Source organism: Oncorhynchus mykiss, chromosome 23 (assembly GCF_013265735.2).
Source record: "Oncorhynchus mykiss isolate Arlee chromosome 23, USDA_OmykA_1.1, whole genome shotgun sequence".
NCBI classification, from domain to species: Eukaryota; Metazoa; Chordata; class Actinopteri; order Salmoniformes; family Salmonidae; genus Oncorhynchus; species Oncorhynchus mykiss.
The window spans coordinates 46,379,285-46,404,650 of record NC_048587.1 but is presented as its reverse complement, the minus strand read 5'-3'; the positions used below and the strand labels follow the sequence as shown (position 1 = coordinate 46,404,650).

The 25,366-nt window shown below is 44.4% G+C and overlaps 1 protein-coding gene across 9 annotated transcripts in view; it reads left to right on the top strand.

Moving 5' to 3' along the window:
• Nucleotides 1-25,366, top strand: part of LOC110502839 (C-Jun-amino-terminal kinase-interacting protein 4) — a 55,614-nt gene that overhangs the window by 20,388 nt on the left and 9,860 nt on the right. For 2 of the 9 annotated variants that reach the window (XM_036960553.1, XM_036960552.1), the window contains exons 3-14: nucleotides 858-928; nucleotides 2,253-2,335; nucleotides 12,694-12,838; nucleotides 18,766-18,834; nucleotides 19,503-20,016; nucleotides 20,217-20,313; nucleotides 20,566-20,702; nucleotides 21,382-21,439; nucleotides 21,858-22,010; nucleotides 22,194-22,242; nucleotides 22,362-22,492; nucleotides 23,030-23,086. In XM_036960553.1, the coding sequence (XP_036816448.1) occupies nucleotides 858-928; nucleotides 2,253-2,335; nucleotides 12,694-12,838; nucleotides 18,766-18,834; nucleotides 19,503-20,016; nucleotides 20,217-20,313; nucleotides 20,566-20,702; nucleotides 21,382-21,439; nucleotides 21,858-22,010; nucleotides 22,194-22,242; nucleotides 22,362-22,492; nucleotides 23,030-23,086 (1,564 nt within the window). Of the gene's footprint in view, nucleotides 1-857; nucleotides 929-2,252; nucleotides 2,336-5,944; nucleotides 6,663-12,693; nucleotides 12,839-18,765; nucleotides 18,835-19,502; nucleotides 20,017-20,216; nucleotides 20,314-20,565; nucleotides 20,703-21,381; nucleotides 21,440-21,857; nucleotides 22,011-22,193; nucleotides 22,243-22,361; nucleotides 22,493-23,029; nucleotides 23,088-25,366 lie in introns of those variants that run through there. The other 7 variants (XM_036960554.1, XM_036960557.1, XM_021581170.2 and 4 more) reach the window with 6 other exon arrangements.

Here is a 25,366-nt window from a genome sequence, read left to right as displayed (position 1 = left end):
TGTTGGGAGGGTCATTGTCAATGACCAGATGGTATTCCTGCTTGGGTTAGTGTGTCTGCCTCACACACTCTGTCTTTGTGAAGGCATTGGTTGAGTTCTTTTCGCATGGCCCGGGTGGGCGGAGTTAGCTCATTTTAGACCATTCCATTGGTCCTTTAATTGAAATCTCCACCCACCCAGGGCACCGGGCCATGCAAATACAAATTCCACCATTTATAAGGCTGGGCAGTCATCTGAACACTCACACAGGATATTGTCATGGTGTTTTCACTATAAACAGTCCAAGCCAGCCAAGTTTCCTACAGTGGATTAAGTTTCAGAGCTATGTGTTATACTGAAATAGAGTAGAGTTGATTCTAATGTAGGCTAGTGTGTTTGGGTTCCTGCTTGTGCTTTTTTTATCGTACAGTTTAAACATTGCTTCCGAGTGTGTGATGAATGGTACAACTTTGTGTATGAAACAGCATAGAATTCCTGAAATTCTTCATAGGGAAACGTTTTTACTCATGGCATGATTATGGCTGCTCAGGGACCCCTAACCCAAAGCTGTGTAAAATATCTCTGCATGAATGTTTGAGTGAGCCAGACAGTGTTGTTACTAGTGCGCTAATGACACCTGGTGGTCATGCAGTGCTACTACAACTGACAGCAGTTGGTACTTTATTTGGTTTTTCATCTTGGAAGCCTGTTTTGAGAAGGATATTACTGATGTTCACGGACAGATGTTACTGATGTTTCAAGATTGCATTCACTTTTAACTAACTGGACACAAAAGGCTTTTCTATGTTCTTTATAACAGTGTTATTTTGCCTCATTGACCATGTTATGTTTTAACTGAGATCACACGTCTCTTTCAGTCGGTAGAATGGAGGAACGAGAAGCAGAGCTGAAGAAGGAGTACAATGCCCTCCACCAGAGGCACACAGAGGTATGAGGAGGGAAGGGAAGTGTGTTGCAGTGCGTATTGGGACCATTGTTGGGGTCAATTTCATATCAATTCAGAAATTACAATGACATTCCAATTCTCTTCCAATGCTTTTCAGTTAGGAAAATTTGGAATTGGAATTTAGTTTACTTTCAGAATTGACACCATCTGTGATTGGGACTGTTCCATTCTTACCATTGTACTGGGCAAGTAAAAGTAAAGTATTTGTAAGTATATGACCAATGTTTGAGACCCAGGTCTGCATCCTGTTGTTGAGAGAGACTCCCTACATTTAAATATGTTGCCTCAACTCAGTCTGTCTAAAGTCTGTTTTCCATAATGTAATACAAACACATTGGCCCAGACGCCAAAACAGACCACTCTGGCCTGCATAGAGAACATGACATTTTAAATATGGATGGAAATGCGATTTTTAGAAGCTGACACAGTGCACAGTTGACAGCTGAATACCCCACATGCCAGGATACTGTTTGTTCCAACTGTACATGGTACCCCACATGCCAGGAGGCTGTTTGTTCCAACTGTACATGGTACCCCACATGCCAGGAGGCTGTCTGTTCCAGCTGTACATGGTACCCCACATGCCAGGAGGCTGTCTGTTCCAACTGTACATGGTACCCCACATGCCAGGAGGCTGTTTGTTCCAACTGTACATGGTACCCCACATGCCAGGAGGCTGTTTGTTCCAACTGTACATGGTACCCCACATGCCAGGAGGCTGTTTGTTCCAACTGTACATGGTACCCCACATGCCAGGAGGCTGTTTGTTCCAACTGTACATGGTACCCCACATGCCAGGAGGCTGTTTGTTCCAACTGTACATGGTACCCCACATGCCAGGAGGCTGTCTGTTCCAACTGTACATGGTACCCCACATGCCAGGAGGCTGTCTGTTCCAGCTGTACATGGTACCCCACATGCCAGGAGGCTGTTTGTTCCAACTGTACATGGTACCCCACATGCCAGGAGGCTGTTTGTTCCAACTGTACATGGTACCCCACATGCCAGGAGGCTGTTTGTTCCAACTGTACATGGTACCCCACATGCCAGGAGGCTGTCTGTTCCAACTGTACATGGTACCCCACATGCCAGGAGGCTGTCTGTTCCAGCTGTACATGGTACCCCACATGCCAGGAGGCTGTTTGTTCCAACTGTACATGGTACCCCACATGCCAGGAGGCTGTCTGTTCCAGCTGTACATGGATGCAAAACTCCATAAGAAACAGTAGCTATCTTCAACAATGTATTCGAAAAGGGACACTCCCTGCCCACGCTAACCCGTCTCCCTGTGGTATGCCCCATGCAGATGATCCACAGTTACATGGAGCACTTGGAACGTACCAAACACCAGCAGGAGACACCCTCGGACACAAGCACAAGCAGATCAAGGTAAGGTCATTTACAGCACCAGTCAAAAGTTTGGACACGCCTACAATTAAGGGGTTTTCTATAATTTGTACATTGTACATTCTACATTGTAGAATAATAGTGAAGACATCAAAACTATGTAATAACACATTTGGAATAATTTAGTAAATCAAAATGTATTTTATATTTGAGATTCTTCATAGGAGCAACCCTTTGCCTTGATGACAACTTTGCACACTCTTGGCATTCTCTCTACCAGCTTCACCTGGAATGCATTGCAATTAACAGGTGTGCCTTGTTAAAAGTTTCTTTGGAATTTCTTTCCTTAATGCTTTTGTGCCAATCAGTTGTGTTGTGACAAGGTAGGGGTGGTATGTAGACGATAGCCCTATTTGGTAAAAGACCAAGTCCGTATTATGGGAAGAACAGCTCAATGAACAGTCCATTACTTTAAGACATGAAGTTCAGTCAATCTGGAAAATGTCAAGAACTTTGAAAGTTTCTTCAAGTGCAGTCGCAAAAACCATCAAGTGTTATGATGAAACTGGCTCTGATGAGGACTGCCGCAGGAAAGGAAGACCCAGAGTTACTTCTGCTGCAGAGGATAAGTTTATTAGAGTTAACTGCCCCTCAGATTGCAGCCCAAATAAATGCTTCACAGAGTTCAAGTAACAGACACACATCAGCATCAACTGTTCAGAGGAGACTGCGTGAATCAGGCCTTCATGGATGAATTGCTGCAAAGAAACCACTACCAAAGGACACCAATATAAAGAAGACTTGCTTGGGCCAAGAAAAATGAGCAATGGACATTAGACTGGTGGAAATCTGTCCTTTGGTCTGATGAGTCCAAATTGGAGATTTTGGGTTCTAACTGCCGTGTCTTTGTGAGACGCAGAGTAGGTGAACGGATGATCTGCGCATGTGTGGTTTCCACCGTGAAGCATGGAGGAAGAGATGGGGTGGGGTGCTTTGCTGGTGACACTGTCTGTGATTTATTTAGAATTGAAGGCACACTTAACCAGCATGGTTACCACAGCATGGTTTTGCAGCGATACAGTATCCCATCTAGTTTGCGCTTAGTGGGACTATCCATTTGTTTTTCAACAGGACAATGACCCAACACACCTCCAGGCTTAAAGGGCTATTTGACCAAGAAGGAGTGGGATGGAGAGCTGCATCAGATGACCTGGCCTCCACAGTCACCCGACCTCAACCCGTTTTGGATGAGTTGGACCGCAGGGGGAAGGAACAGCAGCCAACATGTGCTCAGCATATGTGGCGACTCCTTCAAGACTGTTGGAAAAGCATTCCAGGTGAAGCTGGTTGAGAGAATGCCAAGAGTGTGCAACGCTGTCATCAAGGCAAAGGGTGACTACTTTGAAGAATCAAAAATATAAACTCAGCAAAAAAAGAAACGGCCCTTTTTCAGGACCCTGTCTTTCAAAGATAATTCGTAACAATCCAAATAACTTCACAGATCTTCATTGTAAAGGGTTTAAACACTGTTTCACATGCTTGTTCAATGAACCATAAACAATTAATGAACATGCACCTGTGGAATGGTCTTTAAGACACTAACAGCTTACTGACAATTACAGGCAATTGTCACAGTTATGAAAACTTAGGACACTAAAGATGCCTTTCTACTGACTCTGGAAAAACACCAAAAGAAAGATGCCCAGGGTCCCTGCTCATCTGCGTGAAAGTGCCTTAGGCATGCTGGAAGGAGGCATGAGGACTGCAGATATGGCCAGGGCAATAAATTGCGATGGTCAGATTGGTCAGATGGTCAGATTCACGTTTTATCGTTGAAGGAATGTGCGTTACACCGAGGCCTGTACTCTGGAGCGGGATCAATTTGGAGGTGGAGGGTCCATCACTGAGCTTGTTGTCATTGCAGGCAATCTCAACGCTGTGCTTTACAGGGAAGACATCCTCCTCCCTCATGTGGTACCCTTCCTGCAGGTTCATCCTGACATGACCCTCCAGCATGACATTCCCACCAGCCATACTGCTCGTTCTGTGCATGATTTCCTGCAAGACAGGAATGTCAGTATTCTTCCATGGCCAGTGAAGAGCCCGGATCTCAATCCCATTGAGCATGTCTGGGACCTGTTGGATCGGAGGGTGAGGGCCAGGGCCATTTCCGCCCAGAAATGTCCAGGAACTTGCAGGTGCCTTGGTGGAAGAGTGGGGTAACATCTCACAGCAAGAACTGGCAAATCTGGTGCAGTCCATGAAGAGGAGATGCACTGCAGTCCTTAATGCAGCTGGTGGCCACACCAGATACTGACTGTTACTTTTGATTTTGAGCCCCCCTTTGTTCAGGGACACATTATTCCATTTATGTTAGTCACATGTCTGTGGAACTTGTTCAGTTTGTCTGTTGTTGAATCTTGTTATGTTCATATTTACACATGTTAAGTTTGCTGAAAATAAACTCAGTTGACAGTGAGAGGACTTTTCTTTTTTTTTGCTGCGTTTATTTTGATTTGTTGAACACTTTTTAGTTTTTCATGATTCCATATGTGTTATTTCCTAGTTTTGATGTCTTCACTATTATGCAATGTAGAAAATAGTCAAAATAAAGAAAAACCCTTGAATTAGTAGGTGTGTCCAAACTTTTGACTGGTACTGTATACAACTATCAAAATCACTGCGTGTACAGTATCCCAAATACACTGCTGGTTTGTGGTCAGTACATCCTGGGTAGCGTGTGTGTTTTTGTATTTTAGTGTACAATATCCGTATCAGTATGGCACATCAAGATTCATTGGCATAGTTGGCTCCTAACCCTGAGAGAGTAAGTTGATGTGAGGTGCTTCATCACTGCAGGCAACACTCCAATGCTTGCTGTTCTCCACAGGCAGTTCAGAACCTGATGGAGGGGAGAAGAGAAGAGAAATGGGAGGAGAGGGCAGGCAAGGGGATGGGAGAGGAGATGGGATGGGGAGAGGGCAAGCGAGGATGGGATGAGCAGGGCAGAGGGAGAGGGCAGGCAAACGAAGAGAGGATAGTAGGTGATGACATTTTAATGGATCTGAGTTGAAGGGAGTGGAGGAGGAGATTGGGATATGGAGATTGAGTGGGACTATTCTGTTGTATATAAACCAGCTAGAAGTTGTCAGTGGTCAGCTGCAGTAATCTCAGTGTGATGATTAGAGGGTTTCAGAGCTGTAGTGTGTTAGTCTGCTGAGCAGATCAGAACAGTGAGTCAAACAGCAGTGAAAAGAGGTCATGGTCTCACGCTGGATAAGCCTCCGTTTTGAACGGTCTAGAGAGGGATATTTACTTTGACCACTACATTAAAGCAGATTGTGATTGAAACAGATTTAAACATTTTGTGTTTGTTCACAAGGCACTCATTTGTAATTTTCAGCGGTTTCCCCTAACACAGGTGTTACATTATGTGTTATGTGTGTGGCAGCAGCCCTCCAGTCTTTCAGTAGTAGCAGGCGCTGCCAGTATCCACAGGTTTGTCCTCCGAGTCGCTCCCTGGCTCAGCCAATCAGCATCGAGCTGGGAGGAGGCATATGTTACTAGCTCTAATGCTGCCTCAGCATCCAAAAGGGAGGGATAAGAGGGGAGGGAGGCGGGGGGGAAGAGAGAGGGAGTGGAGAGCGAGAATTCTAGACTGTACAGCGGCAGCAGTGTCGCAGCTTAGCAAAGAAAGGACAAGCAAGAGTATCGTCTGACAGAAAGAGGATACAATACATCAAAAGAGTGGAGAAAGGGAAAACCGCTGCGAAGCCAGTGTCCACCCGCTCTCTCTCTCTCTCTCTGGATGATGTCACAGTAGTGTTGAACTGAAGCCGGCATTACTCTACAGTAGCAGTTGCTGCTCTGTCTCTCTCTCTGCCGCCGCCACCACCACCGCTGCTGCTAATGGGATTGCTGCTGCTGTTGTTTCTGTGGCTGTCGCTTGTTGGCCTGCTGGTCTGAGCTCACATAGCTCGAGACTGCTCTACTCTGAACCAGATCTCCTGTACCTGACTATTCTTCTCACTCCAGCAGTCAGCGACAGACCGTGTGTATGTCAGGTGTACTTTGTCGACAGACACCAAGGGGATTATACTTCTTGGCGTTGTGATCCAGGGACAGTGTGTAAAAGCTTCAGAGGCGTGTGTTTTAGCCCCCTTCCCCTGGTCCCGGCAGTGTGGGGCGCTGGGCCATGTTCAGGGAGGGCCATGAGCCCGGGGCGTATACTGCTGTTTGTCTTTGGCTTTGTGGGGGGGGCCGTGGTCATTAACTCTGCCGTGCTGGTCTCTCTGTCTGTCCTGCTGCTGGTGCACTACTCTGTCTCTACTGGCCTCCCTGCCCTGCCCGCCCTGCCACGACTAAACAGGTACTGTACGACCGTGTGTGTGTGTGTGTGTGTGTGTGTGTGTGTGTGTGTGTGTGAGAGAGGGACAGAAACAGCCTACTGTAAGTCGCCTCACTCCTGAAGGTAACTCTGTGAAAGGGATGGGTGTGTTTACCTCCTTCCTGTCCTCTTCTCCATCTCTGCTCTTTCTCTGTTCCTACTCTGTCTTCTCATCTTCTCCTTGTTTCATGCTGTCCATTCTCTGCTTAAATCACCTGTACATTTATCTGTGCTTACCCCTCTCACTCTACCTGATCCCTCTTTCCCTTCCTTGTTTACTTCCCGTGGGGTAAAGCCAGTTGCCATTATATTAACATGTGGTTACCATGCTGTTGCTGTGTTTGTGGCAGACATTCAGGTATTATGGTTCTGCAGGCTGAAAGTAGGTCAGGTGAGAGAACCTTCTCAGATAGTAGATACTCAGACACACTCATCCATTCTAACATTACATATTATTTACGTTAATGTATCATTTATTTATACAGTTGATCCCATTTGATAAATAAAACATCTCCTTTACAAGAGGGACCTGTCAAAGCTGTATGCTATTTTTGGTTTTAGGATATTTCTTTGATAGTTGAAAAAATATAGTTGATTTTTAGTTAAGCTTCTCTCCAGTTTATGTCCAATGGCAGGCAGTGACGTCTGTCTGTCTCTGTCTCTCCATAGTGGGGTGACGATTGCCTATGGTCTGCTATTAAGTACAGCTGGCTCTTTTTAACATGGAAGCCATTGTTTCTGCCTACGGTACTTTACTGTTAGCTCCTCATTTGATGTGGGTGGTTTAATATTGAGCTCCACTTCCATTGATGTTTAAAGTAGGCTTGGGCGGTGTACCGTGTTCTGGGGTATTTAGAAATACAGTGGGGCAAAAAAGTATTTAGCCAGCCACCAATTGTGCAAGTTCTCCCACTTGAAAATTACAGGCCTCTCATATTTTTATCATAGGTACACTTCAACTATGACAGACAAAATTAGAAAAAAAATCCAGATAATCAATCACATTGTAGGATTTTTTATGAATTTATTTGCAAATTATGGTGGAAAAAAAGTATTTAGTCAATAACAAATTATCTCAATACTTTGTTATATACCCTTTGTTGGCAATGACAGAGGTCAAATGTTTTCTGTAAGTCTTCACAAGGTTTTCACACACTTGCTGGTATTTTGGCCCATTCCTCCATGCAGATCTCCTCTAGAGCAGTGATGTTTTGGGGCTGTTGCTGGGCAACACGGACTTTCAACTCCCTCCAAAGATTTTCTATGGGGTTGAGATCTGGAGACTGGCTAGGCCACTCCAGGACTTTGAAATGCGAAGCCACTCCTTCGTTGCCCGGGCGGTGTTTGGAATCATTGTCATGCTGAAAGACCCAGCCACGTTTCATCTTCAATGCCTTTGCTGATGGAAGGAGGTTTTAACTCAAAATCTCACACGATACATGGCCCCATTCATTCTTTCCTTTACACGGATCAGTCGTCCTGGTCCCTTTGAGGAAAACAGCCCCAAAGCATGTTTCCACCCCCATGCTTCACAGTAGGTATGGTGTTCTTTGGATGCAACTCAGCAATCTTTGTCCTCCAAACACGACGAGTTGAGTTTTTACCAAAAAGTTATATTTTGGTTTCATCTGACCATATGACATTCTCCCAATCTTCTTCTGGATCATCCAAATGCTCTCTAGCAAACTTCAGACGGGCCTGAACATGTACTGGTTTAAGCAGGGGGACACGTCTGGCACTGCAGGATTTGAGTCCCTGGCGGCGTAGTGTGTTACTGATGGTAGGCTTTGTTACTTTGGTCCCAGCTCTCTGCAGGTCATTCACTAGTTCCCCCCTGTGTGGTTCTGGGATTTTTGCTCACCGTTCTTGTGATCATTTTGACCCCACAGGGTGAGATCTTGCGTGGAGCCCCAGATCGAGGGAGATTATCAGTGGTCTTGTATGTCTTCCATTTCATAATAATTGCTCCCACAGTTGATTTCTTCAAACCAAGCTGCTTACCTATTGCAGATGTAGTCTTCCCAGCCTGGTGCAGGTCTACAATTTTGTTTCTGGTGTCCTTTGACAGCTCTTTGTTCTTGGCCATAGTGGAGTTTGGAGTGTGACTGTTTGAGGTTGTGGACAGGTGTCTTTTATACTGATAACAAGTTCAAACAGGTGCCATTAATACAGGTAACGAGTGGAGGACAGAGGAGCCTCTTAAAGAAGAAGTTACAGGTCTGTGAGAGCCAGAAATCTTGCTTGTTTGTAGGTGACCAAATACTTATTTTCCACCATAATTTGCAAATAAATTCATTCAAAATCCTACAATGTGATTTTCTGGATTTCTTTTCCTCATTTTGTCTGTCATAGTTTACCTAGAAGTGTACCTATGATGAAAATTACAGGCCTCTCTCATCCTTTTAAGTGGGAGAACTTGCACAATTGGTGGCTGACTAAATACTTTTTTGCCCCACTGTAGCCACGGGAGGGTTTTTCAATACCGTCAATACCTTTTTGAAACTCTTTCAAATCAATTGTTATTTGTCACATGCGCCAAATATGCGCCATCTTTTCAGTCTCCTGAGGGGGAAAAGGTGTTGTCGTGCCCTCTCCGTGACTGGCTTGGTGTGCATGGACCATGATAGTTTATTGGTGATGTGGACACCAAGAAACTTGAAGCTCTCGACCCGCTCCACTACAGCCCCGTTGATGTGAATGGGGGCGTGTTCTGCCATCCTTTTCCATCCTCTTCCACGATCAGCTCTTTTGTCTTGCTTACATTGAGGGAGAGGTTGTTGTCCTGGCACCACACTGCCAGGTCTCTGACCTCCTGCCTGTAGGCTACCTCATCGTTGTCGGTGATCAGGCCTACCACTTTTGTCGTCAGCAAACTTAATGATGGTGTTGGAGTCGTGCTTAGCCACACAGTCATGGGTGAACAGGGAGTATAGGAGGGGACTAATCAGGCACACCTGAGTGGCCCCCGTGTTGAGGATCAGGGTCCTTAGCTTAGTGATGAGCTTTGTGGGCACTGTGGTGTTTGAATTCTGAGCTGTAGTCAATGAACAGCATTCTCACATAGGTGTTCCTTTTGTCCAGGTGGGAAAGGGCAGTTTGGAGTGCGATTGCGTCATCTGTGGAGCTGACGGGATGGTATGCGAATTGCAGTGGGTCTAGGGCTTCCGGGATGATGGTGTTGATGTGAGCCATGACCAGCCTTTCAAAGCAGTTAATTTCTACTGACGTGAGTGCTATTTAGGCAGGTTACCTTTGCTTTCTTGGGCACAGGGAATATGGTGGTCTGCTTGAAACATGCTGATATTACAGACTCAGTCAGGGAGAGGTTGAAAATGTCAACGAGACACTTGCCAGTTGGTCTAGACATGCTCTGAGTACATGTCCTGGTAATCCGTCTGGCACTGCAGCCTTGTGGGGCGGCAGGTAGCATAGTGGTTAGAGCATTGTTCTAGTAACCGAAAGGTTGCAAGATCAAATCCCTGATCTGACAAAGTAAAAATCTGTCTTTCTGCCCCTGAACAAGGCAGTTAACCCACTGTTCCTAGGCCGTCATTGAAAATAAGAATTTGTTCTGAACTGACTTGCCTAGTTAAATAAAGGTAAAATAAAAAATATATATAAAAAATGTTGACCTGTTTTAAAGGTCTTGCTCACATCGGCTAGGGAGAACGTGATCACCCAGTCATCCGGAACAGCTGGTGCTCTCATGCATGCTTCAGTGTTGCTTTCCTCGACTCGAGCGTAAAAGGCATTTAGCCTGTCTGGTAGGCTCACGTCACTGGGCAGCTTGCAGCTGGGTTTCCCTTTTGTAGTCCGTAATAGTTTGCAAGCCCTGCCACATCCAACGAGCATCGGAGCCGTTGTAGTATGATTCAATCTTAGTCCTGTATTGATGCTTTGCTTGTTTGATGGTTCGTCTGAGGGCATAGCGGGATTTCTTATAAGTGTCTGGATTAGTGTCCCGCTCCTTGAAAGCGGAAGCTCTAGCCTTTAGCTCGGTGCGGATGTTGCATGTAATCCATGTCTTCTGGTTGGGATATGTACGTGTGGGGATGACGTCGTAGATGCACTTATTGATGAGGCCGGTGACTGAGGTGGTATACTCCTCAATGCCATTAGATGAATCCCAGAACATATTCTAGTCTGTGCTAGCAAAACTGTCCTGCCTCATCTGACCACTTCCATATTAAGCCACTGGTACTTCCTTCTTCATTTTTTGCTTGTAAGCAGGAGGATATAATTATGGTCAGATTTTCCAATTGGAGGGCGAGGGAGTGCTTTGTATGCATCTCTGTGTGGCGTAAAGGTGGTCGAGTTAATTTTCCTCTGGTTACTCATGTGACATGCTGGTAGAAATTAGAGGTGGACCGATTAATCGGCATGGCCAATTGGCCGAAGTTTTCATAACAATCGGTAATCTGCATTTTTGGATGCCGATTTACATTGCAATCCACGAGGAGACTGCGTGGCAGGCTGACCACCTGTTACGCGAGTGCAGCATCAAAAGGACCTGGTGTCTGCAAGGAGCCAAGGTAAGTTGCTAGCTAGCTTTAAACTTATCTTATTAAAAACATTAAATCTTAACATAATCACAAGTTAACTACACATTGTTGATGAAATTTACTAGTTTAACTAGCTTGTCCTGTGTTGCATATAATCAATGCGGTGCCAGTTCATTTATCATCGAATCACAGCCTACTTCAACTTCGCCAAACGGGTGATAATTTAACAAAAGAGCATTCATGAAAAAAGCACAATCGTTGCACCAATGTACCTAACCATAAACATCAATTCCTTTTCTTAAAATCAATACACAAGTATATATTTTTAAACCTGCATATTTAGTTAAAATAAATTGTTGTTAGCAGGCAATATTAACTAGGGAAATTATATCACTTCTCTTCTCAGCAGTTTGGGCTGCCTGGCTCGTTGCGAACTGTCTGAAGACCATTTCTTCCTAACAAAGACCTTCATTCATTTGCCAGAATTTTACATAATTACAACATTGAAGGTTGTGCAATGTAAGCAATATTTAGACTTAGGGTTGCCACCCGTTCGATAAAATACGGAATGGTTCCGTATTTCACTGAAAGAATAAACGTTTTGATTCCGAAATGATAGTTTCCAGATTTGACCATATTAATGACCTAAGGCTCGTATTTCTGTGTTTATTATAATTATGTCTATTATTTGATAGAGCAGTCTGACTGAGCTGCGGAAGGCAGCAGCAGGCTCGTAAGCATTCATTCAAACAGCACTTTCCTGCATTTGCCAGCAGCTCTTAGCCATGCTTGAAGCACAGCGCTGTTTATGACTTCAAGCCTATCAACTACCGAGATTAGGCTGGCAATATTATGTGCCTATAAGAACATCCAATAGTCAAAGGTATATAAAATACAAATGGTGTAGCGTGAAATAGTTGACGCGTCATAATGCCTATAATAATGACAACCTAAAACTTAACTGGGAATATGGAAGACTGATGTTTAAAGGAACCACCAGCTTTCATATGTTCTCATGTTCTGAGCAAGGAACGTAAACGTTAGCTTTTTTACATGGCACATATTGCACTTTTACTTTCTTCTCCTACACTGTTTTTGCATTATTTAAACCAAATTGAACATGTTACATTCTTTTTTTGAGACTAAATTGATTTTATTTATGTATTATATTAAGTTAAAATAAAAGTGTTCATTGTTCATTCAGTGTTGTTGTAGTTGTCATTATTACATATATATATATATATATATATAATCGGTAGATTAATCGGTATCAGGTTTTTTTGGTCCTCCAATAATCGGTATTGGTGTTGGCATGGAAAAATCATAATTGGTCAACCTCTAGTAGAAATGAGGTAAATACAGATTTAAGTTCATAGCTCTATGACTCACAGAAAGTGCAATGAGGAAAAAAATAACCCCATGGAGATGAGACCAGCAATCAACAATCCATCTCTTCTCCCTTATTCTGTCAATACTGAATATTCCTCCCCCTCTTCTTTCTCTGAATCCAGGAAGGAACGTCCCATCTCCATGGGGTTATTCCAGTTACCAGGAAGTGATTTGACCCCTGACCCACAGAGGGAAACCGTGGAAACACCGTCTGAACCCTGGAGATATAATGACCTGAGCCACCCTCACTCCAACACCAGCCTTAAGGTAACAATCTACTTCCCACCTGTCAATCGCTTTTCTCCGGTGCCAACGTTGTTCTATCATGCAGCCACTGTTTTGGAAAGACTTTTCACAAATTCACTGTGTGAGTACAAAGTGTACTCGGTGGTTTAAGTCTGCAATCTAAGATGAATGACCGTACCCTCAGACCTGAACATCCCCCATGCCTCCTCTTAGCATTTCCCAGAACTCTGAGGGGTGACGTAAGGCAGGGGTAATTTGGCCCAAAGACTCTGTGTCTTTGTGGAAACATACGCTTTCAACCCATCACCCTGCCGGAGGATGGGAAGGCTTATTGAAAAGGAAGCTTGATTCAGTGTGTCTGCAGTACCAAAGCACGATTGAGAGGGAGACTTGAATCAGTGTGCCTGGAATGCCTAAGCAGGGGGGTGGGGTATGAGTGTGTCTGTGTGGCTGAGGGCCCATGGGGAGAGAGGAAGTGGTACCATTCGGGAGCAGGGGAAGGGTAGAACAGAGGAGAGAGTGAGAGAACAGGGGAAGAGGGGAACAGAGGAGCGAGAGAAGAGTCTAACAGAGAAACAGGACAGAGTGTCGGAGCAGACCGAAGGGCTGCTTTCTGCCAGGGCCATGCTAGAACCTCCCCACAGTTGCCCATAGAAACCACGCTGTGAGAAAAGTTCTATCATGAATACTCATTCATGATGGGCTGATTTTAAGTATTCATTTGTTGTGATATTCTTCTACACGGGGGTCAAATGGAATAATTCCGGTACCAGGAAGAGGGGTATTTCATGTCAGAGATTGCAAGACAATATTTGACGTAAGATATGGGACTGGCACTTAGGTTTCATCTATTCATGTTGAATCTCAGTCCTGGCTGCTGCTAAATCATATTTTCTACATTTTCTACATTTAGTCTATTTCTACATAGACTAAACCTTTGCTTTCTCAATCCCTGATCCCACTAAACTGTCTTTCTCACTTTAGATGCCTCTGGCACAATAGAGGTGTCACTGTGGATCTCTCATGCTGACTTTTTAGCACACACACACACAGCCTTTTCATCAGACTCCCACAGTTCAGACTCACAGGGATGCCTTTGTGTGACACCTCCGATTCGACATTTCCCAAAGATTTACAGTTTTTGGTTACACTCCTCCCCCTCTCCCACTGTCTCTTTCTCTCTCTCCCTCTCTTTCGCTCTCTCCCTCTCCCCCGCTGATTCTATCTGTCTCCAGTTTGCACACACCAGTGTTTCCCATAGGATTTGTTTTCAGTACTGGTGGGTGTTCCCATAGACTTCCAGTCATTAAGCCAACAACTACCCATTTAAAAGCGTGTCTCGCCAGGAAAAAATAAGTGTGTGTATATTTGCATACATACGTGTATATATAATATATATGTATATACAGTTTAAGTCATAAGTTTACATACACTTAGGTTGGAGTCATTAAAACCTGTTTTTCAACCACTCCACAAATTTATTGTTAACAAACTATAGTTTTGGCAGGTCGGTTAGGACATCTACTTTTTGCGTGACACAAGTAATTTTTCCAACAATTGTTTACAGACAGATTATTTCACTTATAATTCACTGTGTCACAATTGCAGTGGGTCAGAAGTTTACATAGACTAAGTTGACTGTGCCTTTAACCTGAAAGGCCGCTCAGCAAGGAAGAAGCCACTGCTCAAAAACCACCATAATAAAGCCAGACTACGGTTTGCAACTGCACATGGGGACAAAGATCGTACTTTTTGGAGAAATGTTCTCTGGTCTGATGAAATAAAAATTGAACTGTTTGGCCATAATGACCATCCAACGAAGTCAAGGTATTGGAGTGGCCATCATAAATCCCTGACCTCAATCCTATAGAACATTTGTGGGCAGAACTGAAAAAGCATGTGCGAGCAAGGAGGCCTACAAACCCGACTCTGTTACACCAGCTCTGTCAGGAGGAATGAGCCAAAATTCACCCAACTTATTGTGGGAAGCTTCTGGAAGGCTACCCAAAACGTTTGACTCAAGTTAAACAATTTCAAGGCAATGCTACCAAATACTAATTGAGTGTGTGTATGTAAACTTCTGACCCACTGGGAATGTGATGAAAGAAATAAAAGCTGAAATAAATAATTCTCTCTACTATTATTCTGACATTTCACATTCTTAAAATAAGATGGAATTTTGTGAATTGTGAAAAACTGAGTTTAAATGTATTTGGCTAAGGTGTATGTAAACTTCCGACTTCAACTGTACGTGTGTGTATACATCTATATATAAACTCAGCAAAAAAGAAACGTCTTCTCACTGTCAACTGCGTTTATTTTCAGCAAACTGAACATGTGTAAATATTTGTATGTCATGCTGGAGGGTCATGTCAGGATGAGCCTGCAGGAAGGGTACCACATGAGGGAGGAGGATGTCTTCCCTATAATGCACAGCGTTGAGATTGCCTGAAATGACAACAAGCTCAGTCCGATGATGCTGTGACACACCGCCCCAGACCATGACGGACCCTCCACCTCCAAATCGATCCTGTTCCAGAGTACAGGCCTCGTGTAACGCTCATTCCTTCAACGATAAACACAAATCCGACCATCACCCCTGGTGAGACAAAATCCAGACTCGTCAGTGAAGAGCACTTTTTGCCAGTCCTGTCTGGTCCAGCGGCGGTGGGTTTGTACCCATAGGCGACGTTGTTGCCAGTGATGTCTGGTGTGGACCTGCCTTACGACAGGCCTACAAGCCCTCAGTCCAGCCTCTCTGTCTATTGCGGACAGTCTGAGCACTGATGGGGGCATTGTGCATTCCTGGTGGAACTAGGGCAGTTGTTGCCATCCTGTACCTGTCCCGCAGCTGTGATGTTCGGATGTGCCGATCCTGTGCAGGTGTTGTTACACTGAGAGGATGATCAGCTGTTTCCTCCAGCATCTTCACAAGGTCCTTTGCTGTTGTTCTGGGATTGATTTGCACTTTTCGCACCAAAGTACGTTCATCTCTAGGAGACAGAATGCGTCTCCCTTTCTGAGTGGTATGACGGCTGCGTAGTCTCATAGTGTTTATTCTTGCGCACTATTGTTTGTACAGATGAATGTGGTACCTTCAGGTGTTTGGATATTGCTCCCAAGGATGAACCAGACTTGTGGAGGTCTATAATTTGTTTTCTGAGGTCTTGGCTGATTTCTTTAGATTTTCCCATGATGTCAAGCAAAGAGGCACTGAGTTTAAAGGTAGGCCTTGAAATACATCCACAGGTACACCACCAATTGACTCAAATTGTCAATTAGCCTATGAGAAGCTTCTAAAGCCATGACATAATTTTCTGGAATTTCCAAAGCTGTTTAAAAAGATAGACTAAGTTGACTATGTACACTTCTGACCCACTGGAATTATAAGTGAAATAATCTGTCTGTAAACAATTGTTGGAAAAATTACTTGTGTCATGCACAAAGTAGATGTTTGTGGAGTGGTTGAAAAAGTTATGACTCCAACCTAAGTGTATTTCAACTGTAGGTGTACAGCAGCCCATTATCAGCAACCATCACTCCTGTGTTCCAATGGCACGTTGTGTTTGCTAATTCAAGTTGATCATTAGAAAACCCTTTTGCAATTATGTTAGCACAGCTGAAAACTGTTGTGCTGATTTAAAGAAGCAATAAAACTGTACTACTTTAGACTGGTTGAGTATCTGGAGCATCAGCATTTGTGGGTTCGATTTACAGGATCAAAATGGCCAGAAACAAATACTTTTCTTCTGAACTCGTCAGTCTTTTCTTGCTCTGAGAAATGAGGGCTATTCCATGTGAGAAATTGCCAAGATGCTCGCCTTCTAGGCATTGTTTTTCTGTCCAGTGTCTGTTTATTTTGCCCATCTTAATCTTTTCTTTTTATTGGCCAGTCTGAGATATGGCTTTTTCTTTGCAACTCTGCCTAGAAGGCCAGCATCCCGGAGTCGCCTCTTCACTGTTGACGTTGAGACTGGTGTTTTACGGGTACTATTTAATTAAGCTGCCAGTTGAGGACTTGTGAGGCATCTGTATCCCAAACTAGACACTCTAATGTACTTGTCCTCTTGCTCAGGCCTCCCACTCCTCTTTCTGTTCTGGTTAGGGCCAGTTTGCGCTGTTCTGTGAAGGGAGTAGTACACAGCGTTGTACGAGATCTTCAGTTGAGGACTTGTGAGGAGTCCGTTTCTCAAACTGGCAATTTCTCGCATGGAATAGCCTTAATTTCTCAGAACACGAAAAGACTGACGAGTTGCTGAAGAGAGTCCTTTGTTTCTGGCCATTTTGAGCCTGTAATGGAACCTGGAAACGGCAGGTTTCAACAGGTATGCCTTGGTAAAAGTTAATTTGTGGAATTTCTTTCTTAATGCATTTGAGCCAATCAGTTGTGTTGTGACAAGGTAGGGGTAGTATACTATTGGTAAAAGACCAAGTCCATATTATGGTAAGAAATGCTCAAATAAGCAAAGAGAAACGACAGTCCATCATTACTTTAAGACATGAAGTTCAGTCAATCCGTTAAATTTCAAGTGCAGTTGCAAAAACCATCAAGTGCTATGATGAAACTGGCTCTCATGAGGACCGCCAGAGTTACTTCTGCTGCAGAAGATAAGTTCATTAGAGTTAACTGCACCTCAGATTACAGCCCAAATAAATGCTTCACAGAGTTCAAGTAACAGAAACATCTCTACTGTTCAGAGGAGACTGCGTGAATCAGGCCTTCATGGTCAAATTGCTGCAAGGAAACCACTACTAAAGGACACTAATAAGCAGAGGAGACTTGCTTGGGACAAGAAACACGAGCGATGGACATTAGACCAGTGGAAATCTGTCATTTTGGTCTGACTCCACATTTTTGATTTTGGGTTCCAACAGCCGTGTCATTGTGAGATGCAGATTAGGTGACCGGATGATCTCCTCGTGTGTGGTTCCCACCGTGAAGCATGGAGGTGGTGTGGTGGTGCTTTGCTGGTAACACTGTCTGTTAATTATTTAGAATTCAAGGCACACTTAACCAGCATGGCTACCACAGCATTCTGCAGTGATACGCCTTCCCATGTGCTTTGTGGGCCAATCATTTGTTTTTCAACAGGACAATGACCCAACACACCTCCAGGCTTTGTAAGGGCTATTTGACCAAGAAGGAGTGGGATGGAGAGCTGCATCAGATGACCTGGCCTCCACAATCACCCGACCTCAACCCGTTTGGGATGAGTTGAACTGCAACAATTTAAAAGATTTTACTGAGTTACAGTTCATATAAGGAAATCAGTCAATTGAAATAAATTAATTAGGCCTTAATCTATGGATTTGACATGACTGGGCAGGGGTGCAGCCATGGGTGGGCCTTGGAGGGCATAGGCCCACCCACTTGGGAGCTGTGATTGTGAGGCCGGTTGGATATACTGCCAAATTCTCTAAAATTACATTGGAGGCAGTTTATGGTAGAGAAATTAACATTTATTTCTCTGGCAGCAGCTCTGGTGGATATTCCTGCAGCCAGCATGCCAATTGCAATCTCCCTCAACTTGTGGCGTTTTGACATCTGTGGCATTGTGTTGTGACAAAACTGCACATTTTAAAGTGGCCTTTCATTGTCCACAACACAAGTTGCACCTGTATAATGATCATGCTGTTTAATCAGCTTCTTGATATGCCAGACCTGTCAGGTGGATGAATTATCTTGGCACAGGAGAAATGCTCACCAATAGGGCTGTAAATAAATGTTTATTTCAGCTCATGAAACATGTTGCATTTTATTTTTGTTCAGTGTGTAAATATCGATAGATACTTAAAGACTTTGCAATAATCTTGTTTCAACATAAATCTGTTGTTCTATCTCTTCTGATTGCCCCCCCTTTGTAATCTTTATACCTCTGTGTTTTGATTGTGGCCAGTTGTGATTGCGGCTATAAACAGGCCTTTGTTGTCATTTTTCTCTTAACCAGTTGGGGGCGCCATACTCCCCAAGCAGATGGCAGAGGCTTTCGGCCAATCAGCAGGCTAAACAGAACCAGGTCCAAACTACCGCGTTGTTTTTATGGCCTGTAATTGCTGTGTTGTTGACGACGAATACGACGTTGTCTCATAAAAGCGTAATCTAGCCTTTATGCCACCATAGATCATAGTACATTGCCAGCTGCATGCAACCCAAGCGGGTTCCTCACCTGGACCGGGGTGTGACCGTGGGGCTGAATCTTAAATGATCCCTATTCCCTATGTAGTGCATTACTTTCAGCCCTATGGGGCTCTGACCAAAAGTAGTGCACTATATAGGGAGTAGGGTGCCATTTCAGATGCATCGCAGTCTTTCAGGGGTTCAGACGGCTTGCTAGGATTACTAATGCATAGAGAGCACCAGCTGTACTTCAACCCAATCAACTAGCCGTAGCTGTAGAATATACTACAACATGTTTGTTTTGTTTTCTAACTGTGATCTAACGACTTTGATTTGAATTTAGATGTTTTTCTGGTTGGTTTAAACTGCATTTAGTTTTCTTGTTTTTGTTTTATGCACTTTTATACCATTGCCTTTATACCATTGCCTTTTGACTGAGCATTAATGGTTTTGTTGCATTGGCTAACTTTTTTTCAAATATGCTTATTCCTTTTTGAGAGAAAGAAGCCTACTTGAGAATGACCATCTGTCATTATTTAATTTATTCTTCCTCTTTCTCTTCGGTAGGATGAGATGTCAAATGCTAACCGTGGAGGCTCCAAGTCCAACCCACCTATGTCTCCTAAAGGGGCCTCCAAGTCGGGGACCCCTATGTCCAGCCAAGGAGCAGGCTCCAAAATGTCCTCGCAGCAAGGTGGCTCTAAATCGGCCACCCTGATGTCTTCTCAAGAAGAGTCCAAATCCAGTACCCCTATTTCATCTCAAGGGGTGGACTCAAAGTCGGTTACCCCAATGTCCACGCAAAGCGGCGGCTCCATATCTGTCTCCCCAATGTCCAGTCAAGGGGGCGGGTCTATGTCGGCCACTCCCATGTCTACTTCTGCGTCTGATGTTGCCATGGCATCTGTGGGCACGCCCCACCAGGAAGAGTTAGAGGAACTGAGCGAGGGTCTGAACAGGAACCTGGACAGAAGTGACAGGAAGCCAGAGAACATCAGCAGTAAGAACACCACAGTACAGGAGGGACAGGACTCTGAGCTGAGAGGAGCAGGAGTCAGAGGAGGGTCAGGACCTCTCACAGGTCAGTACTGTAGCTCCAGGGCATAAACTGAGATAACATGGGGATTGGCTATGTTGGGGGACTTGGATTTTGTTACATTAGAAAACCTACTAAAATGTGTTTGGCATCACATTGGCCTCACCACTGTATTCACCATGTCAAATGTACCCATTTGTCCCAGAAGGTTAGTACTCTAACATGTTATTCCATCTCCTCTACAGACGCAGAAGATGATAACACTAAGTCATCAGAGGTGCAGTCCATCATAGAGTCCACTCCTGAACTGGACATGGACCTCAGTGGCTACAAAGACGCCAGGTAGGGTCAACAGGAACTAGTGTTTCTATCTCCATCTCTGCATCTCTATCCTGAACATACAATCATCATTTATCTGTCAAACTGTACAGACAATCGCTTCCAGCTTGGTCCTTGCAGCCGGATATGAAAACAAACACTTTATTTCATGATGCAGTGTATTGAAGCTGTGGTCACTCAGATGACCTCCCGCTCTCTCCCTCCCCCGATCCATCTCTCCCCGTTCCACCTCCCTCCTCCCATCCCTCTCTCCAGTACTCCTTCTAAAGGAGTAGGTATAGAAAACATGGCGTTCGACAGGAACACAGAGTCTTTGTTTGCGGAGCTGTCCTCGGCAGGACCCGACATGGAAGTAGACATAGCAGACATGGACGAGGGGGCCGACCTGCTCGGTAAGACACGACCCCTGTAGACACTTGCCACTTACCTATTCCAAGACCATCATCTCATACCCACACCCTGGGTAAATCTGGAAAACTTTACCTCAGTCCCAAATGAATGGCAAAAACTTGACTGGCACTTGTGTGTACTTGCCATATATACTAGGATGGACTCCCCTTTCTACAGAAAATATTTGCTATTTCTCCCCTTTCACATTAACTTTATTTCCATACTGCATACTTCATCTCATTATTTCATATTTTCCTGGTTCTTCTCTTCAGATGAGTTTTCTGGTGTGTATCAACCATTCCATTCACACCCCTTGCATTTTCTCCCTTATCACTCATCACCCTCTCCCTAGTTCTCCCTTTTTAGCTTCCAAACTATGACTAAAATATACAGTGGGGCTCCCTTTTTGTGAGGTTGTAGGTTAGGTGTTCTTTAGGCTGTATATTGACCTGGTGGAGTCCCCATAGAGTCAAGTTGTGCTGTAAGACGATCTTGTCAAGTTAATCAGTTTTGTTTTCTACCTCACATTGCCAGCATGGGTGTCAGACTCAGACCTTAACTTTCTTGGTAAGACTGAAGGAATGTGTGTATCATGTTGTTTTATATCGTTCCATTTTAGACTGGAGGAATTCCCATTTCTTATTAAAAATGTTTCCTTTTCATCCCTCCTTTTCCTCGAAGGTATGGGTCGTGAAGTGGAGCACCTCATCCATGAGAACACTCAGCTGCTGGAGACCAAGTAAGGCGTGTTTTCAAATCACCTGCATCCATGCTCAAGAAATCAATGGAACATTATTAATTTGCCAGAGCAAGAATGTCCCACGTTGTGTAGTAAATTCCCACTACTGCCACCTTCTGTTCACAGAGGGATTTAGCTTTCGTCAAAGAGTTCACCTAGCGCAGTGTTTCTGAATCCTGGTCCTGGAATCAGAGGTGCACATTTCTGTTTTTGTCCTAGAACTAAACACCCAATTCCATTAATCAAAGTTTTGATTATGAGTTGATTAGTGGAATCAGGTGTGTAATGCTAGGACAAAAACAGAAATGTGCACCTCTTTGTGTCCCCAGGACCAGGATGCAGAAACAGTGGCCCAGAGAAAGTTGGTGTAGGGCCTAATGATCATGCTGACTAATCTCTGTCCTCACGGTTGTGTCAGAAATGCGTTGAATGTGGTGAAGAATGACCTGATAGCGCGTGTAGATGAGCTGTCGTGTGAGAAGGAGGTGTTGCAGGGAGAGCTGGAGGCTGTGACTCAGGCCAAGACCAGACTGGAGGAGAAGAACAAGGAGCTAGAGGAGGAACTCAGGAGGTCAGTCTTTACTCTGCCTTCCTTCTCTCTGTCTGTTCGTTCCCCTGTTGAGATTAATATGGGATCCCCAGGCATCTCCTGTGTGTGTTCATCTCAAGCATGTGTGTGTCTGGTGTGTGTGTTCATCTCCGGTATGTGTCCCCCCGATGTGTGTTCATCACATGGTGTGTTTCTCTCTCTTAGGGTTCGGGTGGCAGAGGAAGACAAAGTGAAGACCAAGAGTGAGGAAGATGTGAGTTTGTGTGTGTGAGTTGTTTGTGTGTGTGAGTTGTTTGTGTGTGTGAGTTGTTTGTGTGTGTGTGAGTTGTTTGTGGAAGTGTCTAATGAGGGTGCTGATACCACTCCTGGCAGGCAGATGTTCCCACGGCTCAGAGGAAGAGGTTCACCAGGGTAGAGATGGCCAGAGTCCTCATGGAGAGGAACCAGTACAAGGAGAGACTGATGGAGCTACAGGAAGCTGTACGATGGACAGAGATGATACGGTGAGAAGAGGGGGAGGGAGGAGGGGAGTCTTGTAACTAAGAGCCAATTTATGCTTGATTCAAAAAGGCTTCGTATAGATGATGTGACGCAGTTGCGGAGGCCAAATTTAGTGCCACTGTGGGCCTCCCAAATTTTGTAACAATGCGGAGGGCTCCGTATAGCTCCACATTGACAGGATTGGTTGACGGTAGGTGGCGGCTGGAGGTCCTGTATAATCATACACTCACTTGATGACAGCTCTGCTCAAAACCTCTGCACTGCTCTGCTCTGACTTCTGCAGAGGCCGCATGACCGCCAATGCAGACATCGGATTGACCAAGCAGCGCCTTTTAAAGCTGAGCTACTCCAAAACAAAGTGGTGCATATTTAGGAGTTTTTGTCTTCTGTGTTCCACCCACACATTGTTCTTATTGATAAACATGCACCCCTTCTAGTGCGTTCCGTCTTTGGCGACTCTAGCTAGTTGAGGAACAAGATCGTTTTTGTCTCAGCTGAATAGTGATGACTCCATGAAATATGTTGTTATCTTCCCTCAGAGCATCTAGAGAGAACCCTGCCACCGCAGACAAGAAGAAATCCAGCATCTGGCAGTTGTAAGATTCCCTCCTTTTTCACCATCACTCCTTTCCTACTACCACTCCATTCCTTTCCTACTACCACTTCACTCCTTTCCTACTACCACTTCACTCCTTTCCTACTACCACTTCACTCCTTTCCTACTACCACTTCACTCCTTTCCTACTACCACTTCACTCCTTTCCTACTACCACTTCACTCCTTTCCTACTACCACTTCACTCCTTTCCTACTACCACTTCACTCCTTTCCTACTACCACTTCACTCCTTTCCTACTACCACTTCACTCCTTTCCTACTACCACTTCACTCCTTTCCTACTACCACTTCACTCCTTTCCTACTACCACTCCATTCCTTTCCTACTACCACTCCATTCCTTTCCTACTACCACTTCACTCCTTTCCTACTACCACTTCACTCCTTTCCTACTACCACTTCACTCCTTTCCTACTACCACTTCACTCCTTTTTCTACTACCACTTCACTCCTTTTTCTACTACCACTCCTTTTTCTACTACCCCTCCTTTTTCTACTACCCCTCCTTTTTCTACTACCCCTCCTTTTTCTACCACCCCTCCTTTTTCTACTACCCCTCCTTTTTCTACTACCCCTCCTTTTTCTACTACCCCTCCTTTTTCTACTACCCCTCCTTTTTCACCCCTCCTTTTTCTACTACCCCTCCTTTTTCTACTACCCCTCCTTTTTCACCCCTCCTTTTTCACCCCTCCTTTTTCTACTACCCCTCCTTTTTCTACTACCCCTCCTTTTTCACCACCCCTCCTTTTTCTACTACCCCTCCTTTTTCTACTACCCCTCCTTTTTCTACTACCCCTCCTTTTTGTACTACCCCTCCTTTTTCACCACCCCTCCTTTTTCTACTACCACTCCCTTTTCTACTACCCCTCCTTTTTCTACTACCACTCCTTTTTCTACTACCACTCCTTTTTCTACTACCCCTCCTTTTTCTACTACCCCTCCTTTTTCTACTACCACTCCTTTTTCTACTACCACTCCTTTTTCTACTACCACTCCTTTTTCTACTACCACTCCTTTTTCACCACCCCTCCTTTTTCACCACCCCTCCTTTTTCTACTACCACTCCCTTTTCTACTACCCCTCCTTTTTCTACTACCACTCCCTTTTCTACTACCCCTCCTTTTTCTACTACCACTCCTTTTTCTACTACCACTCCCTTTTCTACTACCCCTCCTTTTTCTACTACCACTCCCTTTTCTACTACCCCTCCTTTTTCTACTACCCCTCCTTTTTCTACTACCACTCCTTTTTCTACTACCACTCCCTTTTCTACTACCCCTCCTTTTTCTACTACCACTCCCTTTTCTACTACCCCTCCTTTTTCTACTACCCCTCCTTTTTCTACTACCACTCCCTTTTCTACTACCCCTCCTTTTTCTACTACCACTCCTTTTTCTACTACCACTCCTTTTTCTACTACCACTCCTTTTTCTACTACCACTCCCTTTTCTACTACCCCTCCTTTTTCTACTACCACTCCCTTTTCTACTACCCCTCCTTTTTCTACTACCCCTCCTTTTTCTACTACCCCTCCTTTTTCTACTACCACTCCTTTTTCTACTACCACTCCTTTTTCTACTACCACTCCCTTTTCTACTACCACTCCTTTTCTACTACCACTCCCTTTTCTACTACCCCTCCTTTTTCTACTACCCCTCCTTTTTCTACTACCCCTCCTTTTTCTACTACCACTCCTTTTTCTACTACCACTCCTTTTTCTACTACCACTCCTTTTTCTACTACCACTCCTTTTTCTACTGCCCCTCCTTTTTCTACCGCCCCTCCTTTTTCACCTACCCCTCCTTTTTCTACTACCCTCCTTTTTCTACTACCACTCCTTTTTCTACTACTCCTCCTTTTTCTACTACCCCTCCTTTTTCTACTACCCCTCCTTTTTCTACTACCCCTCCTTTTTCTACTACCCCTCCTTTTTCTACTACCCCTCCTTTTTCTACTACCCCTCCTTTTTCTACTACCCCTCCTTTTTCTACTACCACTCCTTTTTCTACTACCACTCCTTTTTCTACTACCACTCCCTTTTTCTACTACCACTCCCTTTTTCTACTACCACTCCCTTTTTCTACTACCACTCCCTTTTTCTACTACCACTCCTTTTTTCTACTACCACTCCTTTTTCCTACTACCACTCCTTTTTCTACTACCACTCCTTTTTCTACTACCACTCCTTTTTCTACTACCACTCCTTTTTCTACTACCACTCCTTTTTCTACTACCACTCCTTTTTCTACTACCACTCCTT